This window comes from Chrysochloris asiatica, unplaced genomic scaffold (genome assembly GCF_000296735.1).
Source record: "Chrysochloris asiatica unplaced genomic scaffold, ChrAsi1.0 scaffold00099, whole genome shotgun sequence".
NCBI classification, from domain to species: Eukaryota; Metazoa; Chordata; class Mammalia; order Afrosoricida; family Chrysochloridae; genus Chrysochloris; species Chrysochloris asiatica.
In genome coordinates, this window is record NW_006408617.1 from 7,204,915 (window position 1) to 7,212,530 (window position 7,616).

General features: G+C 34.3%; 1 protein-coding gene across 1 annotated transcript in view; it reads right to left on the bottom strand.

Moving 5' to 3' along the window:
• Nucleotides 1-7,616, bottom strand: part of SCN7A (sodium channel, voltage-gated, type VII, alpha subunit) — a 90,111-nt gene that overhangs the window by 31,287 nt on the left and 51,208 nt on the right. Inside the window, exons 15-17 of the mRNA XM_006867034.1 lie at nt 5,578-5,680; nt 3,417-3,571; nt 626-799 (exon numbers count right to left, since the gene is read on the bottom strand). Of these exons, the coding sequence (XP_006867096.1) occupies nt 626-799; nt 3,417-3,571; nt 5,578-5,680 (432 nt within the window). The remainder of the gene's footprint in view (nt 1-625; nt 800-3,416; nt 3,572-5,577; nt 5,681-7,616) is intronic.

Consider the following 7,616-nt stretch of genomic DNA (forward strand, 5'->3'; position numbering starts at 1 on the left):
ATTGCTAGGAATGTTTTCCAATCAACTTCTGTTTGGGACTCACACTTTGATCAACTTTTAGACTGACTCTGCACCACTCAGGGATTTAAGTGTTTATTGAGGAGTTCCAAGAAGAAAAGTGACAACAGCTGACTTCCGTTTTACAGTAGTCACTGGTTGCTATGGGAAGAATACAATGAAGGTGTGCAGAAGAAGATTCTGCTTGTAATTTGTTGGAGTGATGCATATGAGAAACTTGGCTCAGAGTGGTAGCAGTGACTTAATTTAATATTGGATCTATGACTTAAAAGTAGAATCAAGAGCATAGTAATAGTTTAGGTTCATATTTTAAGATAATGTGCAATAAGCATATTTGGTTAGCATTGGGTTCAATGGCGACTATTATAGCAATTCAGAAGTGAAGTACTGAGCTTTATAAATATTACAGAAGAAAAGGATGAATATTACAAATGAAAATATAGAATACTACAAATGAAATGCTGAGATTGTGAAATGACTCCAGATTGGATGCTGATGACTGAATATGTAGGGAGAGAAGGAAAAGAAAGCTCTAGGAAAATTGAAGAGTAAATGAAAGAGTAAAGTATACATTTTTAAAATCTTCAATTTAAAATAAAACACATACAATAACAACCATGAAGTCCAATCTATGCCAGGCATTAGTGAAATAGGCTTTAAAACCATATGCCATCCATTTTAGAAGCATTTCCAAAATGAAGATATAAGTGAAGATCATGTCAGCATATTCTAATAAGATCTTAACAGTTTTTCGCTGATTAATATATATATCTTCAAAAGCCTGTGGGCAAAAAATAGAATATTAGTCTTAAACATTTTTCTAAAAATTTTTGGCCTAAAGAGTAATGAATTTGGTCTCATAATTGTTCTAAACAATGTTCTAAAACCCTTCTTTATTAATTATTCCAGTTAACATACATGAAATCTTTAGCTACATCTGACATGAAAGTTATCTCTCAATTCAGAAAGCCGACTCCCACATATGTCAATTGCTATAGAATCTCAGAGATTGAAGAAACCGATAATATGTTTTCAGAAATTCAAACTGTTAATACAAGAAAAAGCCATAGCCAATTTTGCTGTAGGAATTATATGGCAAATCAAGAGAAACATATGAATATGAAATAAAACTTTGACAAAATTTCTAAAGCCTCTCTGTTCTAATAGGTCAACATTAATTTTACTGAAGGATATGAAAATTTTGGTATCCTGAATTTGGATGCTAATATCATTTAAATCATTTGCATAAATAGATTCTTGCACTGAGAGAGAGAGACAAGAAAAACTATATATAATAAAGCACATATAACCTCAGTTAGATACTCATTATCGAAGTGCATCCAAGAACAAAAATAAGTATTAACATAATTTTTAGTAAAGAATGGTGTGATTCTTAAAAAGACCCACCCTTAAATATAAATAACTATGAAATAGCAACAGAATTGCTGGCTTGTGGATTTAGCCAAAAATAATAGCAGTGTGGAAAATCATGCCACAATTTCTATAGTGATAACTAACACAAATAGACAAAAAAAATCCGTTAAGATTACACAACGGAAAACATACAATAACAAATTTGACATAATTGTTCCCAACACCAACAAATGGCACAAACTGCTCAAGTGCATATGGAACATTGTAGTGGACGCTGGTGTTGCCCAATCAGAGCCCTTTATCAGCAAATCCACTAAATTCACATCTAGTATGAACGTAGCCTGATAGCAGACAATAACGAGCCTTTCTAGAAAATTGTTTTTATCAAACAAGAGCCACCTTGCCCAAGAGGCAACCTTCTCATTCCTGGAAGGGGACAGTTCAGCTAATGGCCAACAGCCAGATACAAAGGTCAACAACCTCTCTTGCTTCACTCAAGGTAGTACTAACTCTGCTGTACATTCTGGGCTCTTGAGCTTATCTATAGGATCAAACTGAATTTAGTTTTGTTTTAGAGAATCTTAAATGAGGGAGCTGTCTGAAAAAAAAAAAAAAAAACGCTTGTCATCGTTAAGGTCTGCTCACACTTCTTCTCTTAGCCAAATAAAGTCAAATCTCTATAATCTGGCTGGGAAAGTACTGAGACTGCTAAAGAGAAAGATTAAACACCAGAGGACCTGCAGGACACCGTAACATGTAATGGAAGGAAATACTTTCCTATTGCTGCTATAACAAACCTCCACACATTTAGTGGCTTAAAACCTAACAAATGCATTCTTCCAGAGTTCTGGAAGTCAGATGTCTGAAATCAGTTTCAGTGGGCTAAAGTCAAGGTGCTGGAAGGACTGGCTCCTTCTGGAAACTTTGACAGGAGAAACCATTCGTTGCCTGTTTTCAATTTCTAGTGGCTGATGGTACACCTTGGCTCCTCAAAGCACATCACTCCAAATTTGCTTCCATCTTCACATCATCTTTCCCCCCTGATTCTGACTCCTTTTATTTACTTTTTATAAGGAATATGCGATTATATTGAGCCTACCTAGATAATCCAAACTTATCTTCCTATCTTGAGTTCCTTAACTTAATAGCATCTGCAATGCCTATTTTGCCATATAAGGTAGCATTCACACTTTTAGGAATTAGGATGTGGATATATTTAGAGGACTGTTATTCAGCCAAAGGAGCTCTGGTAGCATATGGTAGTTACGAATTGGGCTGTGAACCTCAAGGTCAGCAGTTCAAAACTACCAGCTGTTCTGTGGGACAAAGATGAGGCTTTCTGCTCCCATAAAGATTGACAGCCTCAGAAACCCTGTACAGGGTCACTATAAGTTGGAACTGACTCCACGGCACATCACCACCACCACCATTATTCAGCCATGGCCTATATCAAAGAGGATAGAATGTAAAGTTACATAAATGAAGACTATATTGATATGGGTATACTCTTTAGTGACACAAGCTTAAACACCTTGGATGATCCCAAGATAATGGTTTAAATAGTGTGGGATCATTCTCAGAATCTTCAAAAACTGATAGCCTGCACGAACTGAGGTAGACATACCAGAGATTCCATTACAAACCATTCCGTATTGAATAGGTATAAAAGGATGTAGCATAATAAATCCTTATTTTGTCTGTCCATATTGAGTTTTGTTTCATATATGAAACTTTGTTGAAATATAAGTACTATGTATTTATTAAATTCTCTTTTCCCACAGCCAGTCATATATTAAATATATATATATGTATGTATGTATGTATTTTTACTACTGTGTTATATACAGATTTTCTAAGAAACTGTAATATACAGTTTCCAGAACTAAAATAACAGAAGGTGAAATTTGGTGCTCTAAATACTATTCTAGAGAATAGTAATTTGGCATGATGACTTTCTGCATTAAGAATATTATGATACTTTTTTTTCCCCATAAAATAATCACACATATGGGTTGCTCACTTACTAGTGCACCTGTGCTGAGCAGGGTAACCAGACCAATAAAACACTTAAACCAGCTGTTTTCTACTATCTTGCAGCAAGTTTTTCTTATATTCTGCCAAATTTTTCCTTTTTTGGACTGTCTAATGATTTGACCAGATGAGGAGCTCCGTCCATGACCTGTCAAGAATGACACTGTTAAGTAGCAAAACCTAGAAAACACATGGAAATACAAATATCTCAAAATTTCTACTATCCTTTTTAGTAACAATTTATTTACAGATTCTGATGCAGGTAGGTCATTGATTTAAAATCACTTAGTTTTTACCCATTCTGTACTGACCACTATAGAGGAAACAAAAATAAATTTAACTTGATATAGGAGGGAAGTAGTTGTGAAAGGCAGAGATGATTTAGAGCACATTCTCATCTCCTCAAGAAAAGTCTAAGAATAGGACTTGTCCATCAACCCTACCAAAAAAGAAAAAAGAAAAAGAAAATAGACGCCCATACACCATCTTGTAATTGTCATATTTTGGTATAATGTCTGAAACTTTACCTCCTGAAAATTCACTTGAGATGTTTAAAGGCATATTATCAATTAAGTCAATTGAATTGCTTTGGTCCATTTTTTTAGTTGGCATAGTAATAAGAATTTTGACTAAGACTCAGGAGCAAACCTGGATCATTGAGCACTTTAAGGGTAGGGTACATCAACAGGGAGTGGAATTACATTTTCTGTCAGCAAGGGTAGCATAAGGAAAACCTGGGGTTGGAGAGGAAAGTGATAACAAAGGGGGGAAATGAAGAAAATGGTGGTGGGTTGAGTTTCAAGCCAAAGTATTTGATTTCAGAACTTGGAGTAGTGTCAAATTCTATGACTCTCATCAAACAGATTTAAGAAGTATTTCCTCCCCTGTCTTAGATGTTACAACTCCTAAACCAACCCAAGCTAGTGTGAGCAGATTCTTATTTTGAACATAGGAATTTGAGCATTTAGCAGTTAACATTTGACAACCTTCCAGTGATTTCCGTATATCCAGAACATGTAGTAAATCTTTTTAGGAACCACATTTTAATTATAAATAATCAAGAGGTTTAAGTTATATGTCTAATAAGTCAGCCAACTGAGTGAATCTTTATAGATTTCTTAAATTCAATGCAGAATATCAAAATATACTACCACTGTATGACTTATACTATTTTTCCTATGGAGGTTATCAGATATTTTCATATGCGTATTTGAAATATTGACTTTTTACATGAGGTAAAAAATATTTTATTTTACTTTAACAAATAATCATTGTCTGGTGATGTATTAACTACATTTATTATAAAATAATTACTTATTCTGATGCACATGTAAAATAGTTATCAGTGTTAAATGAAATTGGAATGTTGTGTGTACTTTTCCCAATATTTATCCTAGCATGAAATATTTGTTATGAAATGAATCTTGCTAGTAATATTCCACAGATGTAACATCATATTTCTCTTCTGCATTAACAACATCAATCATTACCTGTATAATGATGATAATGATCGTGTGCTTAATATGCACACAATTTGCCAGATTCAAGCCCTGGTCATGCTGTGGATTAGACATGGGCTACTAACCCCAAGGTCAGCAGTTTAAACTCATCAGCCACTGTGCATGAGAAAGCTAAGGCTATCTGTTACTGTAAAGACTTACAGTCTCAACAACCTGAGATGGGGTTGTTATGCGTTAGAATAGACTCCATTGGGAGTTTTCTTCTTCTTCTTTTTTTTTTCCATTTGTCTAAAATTATATGGGTTTGTGTGTACACAGAATGATACAATGATATAGACATAATTTAATTTTTTAAAAGATTTATGTCTTGCATTATGCCCATTTTACATATCAGGAAACTGAGTTAAGAGGTAGATTAAGTCAGTAAAGCCGAAAAAGGTGGTTAGGAATTGAATTTAGTTCATCTTGATTTTAGAGCCAACACTCATAATTATTATTGAAGTAGGCCCTTACCCTCATTCTAAATGTTGGTTTCTTTTCTTGGCATTTATTAGTGTCTTATAGGACACATACACAGATTAATAGCCAAGTTAGAAAATTCTTTAAATTAAAAATATATCTACTAGTATTATTCAAATTAACAGAAATTTAGCCTAATTTCAAAATAGTGATTAAACTAACGTGTTTTTCTTACCACTTCTAGGATGCATTGGCTTTTCATGTTCATAGACTATTTCTTCTTCAGAGAGAGCAATATCAACTGTACTGCATTCCGATGAGCTGGATGGCTTTATTTTCTAAAAAAGTAAAAAACCCATGAAAAAGTCATGATTCAAGATTCATTTAATCATTTAATGAGAGTTTATTTCATTTTCAGAAGAAACAGTATGTTTAGAAAGAGTATTATTAGGTTTAAATGATTTTAGGACAATCTCACCATTTACATTGAAATGCATACAAAATTATGTGAGTTGAAATCCCTAAACATTATTTTAAAATACTTAAGATAAAATAATTCTAGGTGAAAATTAACACTCCCACCATGAAGACATAAAGACACAGTGCCATTGAGTTAAATCCAACTCGCAGCAGTCCTATATAGGGTTTCCAAGGCTGTAAATCTTTATGGAAGCAGAAAGCCTCATCTTTCTACGGTGGAGCAGCTGATGGGTTTGAACAGCCAACCTTGTGGTTAGCAGTTCAGTGCTTATACTGCAGTGTCATCCGGGATCCAAGACATAAGCTATCTCCAATTTATGAAAATATTGGAGCTCCAAAATTTTCTTGCTAGAGATTTCTGTTTTACACAAGGTTCCCACTTAGAATTTTTCATTTAGCTGAAGTAGTATAAAAATATGATATTTAAATCCATCCTACCTGAATTTAGAGATCATTTCAAAAATAGCTTGGACATATTAAACACTAATGACTAAAGATAAGACATGTTGTGGAATGGCATTAAGGAACACCATACATGAAGAAAAATTTTAAAAATCATTTAAAAGGCAGAAAAGAAAGAAAATAACAAACTGGATGGGTCATAACAAATTATTGATAACACTATGGATGGGAATTTAAGAACAATTTATTGTCCTCATGAGGAACCTATACATATACAAAGAGGCAGTAATTCTTACAGAACATGGGGATACTGTGTGGTTTCATATCAGGAAAGGAGTGCATCTGGGTTGTGTCCTTATACTATACTTGTTTAATCTGTATACTAAGCAAATAACCCAAGAAGGTAGGCTATATGGAGAATGCAGCATTAGGTTTGGAGGAAGAATAAATTAACAAAATGCAATATATAGATGACACAACCTTGCTTGTTGAAAGTGAAGAGGATTTGAAGCACGTACAGATGGAGAATGGTCAAAGACTACAATACAACCTTCAATATAACATAGACCTCAACAGAAAATAAAAATCATCACAACTGAACAAATAAGCAACATTATGATAGGCAGAGACCATATTAAATTTGTCAAGGATTTCATTGATCTATAATCATTGTCCATGGAAGCAGCAATCAAGTAATCCAAAGACATATTGCATTGTGCAAATCTGATGCAAAGGACCTGCTTAAACTGTTTAAAAACCAGACATCTTTTTGAGGAGTAAAGTGTGCTTGACCCAACTATAGTATTTTCAATCACTACACAGGAAAATCAAGCAATAAATGAAAAAGGTTGTAGAAGAACTGAGGCCTTTGAATTACAGTGTTGGCAATATACTAGGAATTGCAAGAAGAATGAACAAGTCTTTCATCGAGTATACCAGCTATATATCATGAGTCCTGGTGTGGCACTGTGGGTTAATGTGCTGGACCGCAAAGTCAGTATGAACTGCAAGATTGGCAGTACAAGCTCACCAGTTGCTCCTCAGAAACCCTATACAGGGTCACTATGGGTCAGAACTGACTCAATGACACTTACAACAATATATACCATAAACTGTCAGAAGAATGAACAAATCTGTCTTGGAATAAGTACAGCCCGAATGTTCCTTAAGAGTGAAGATGGTGAAACTTTACTTCACATATCTGGACATTAAGAGGGACCCGTTTCTAGTCAAAGATATAATTTTGGTAAATTAGAGTCAGCAAAACAGAAGAACACTCTTAACAAAATGGATTGACACAATGGCTGCACCAGTGGGCTCAGACATAGCAATGATTGTAAGGATGGCACAGGACTGGGCAGTGTTTTGTTCTGCTGTACATATAGGGTCACT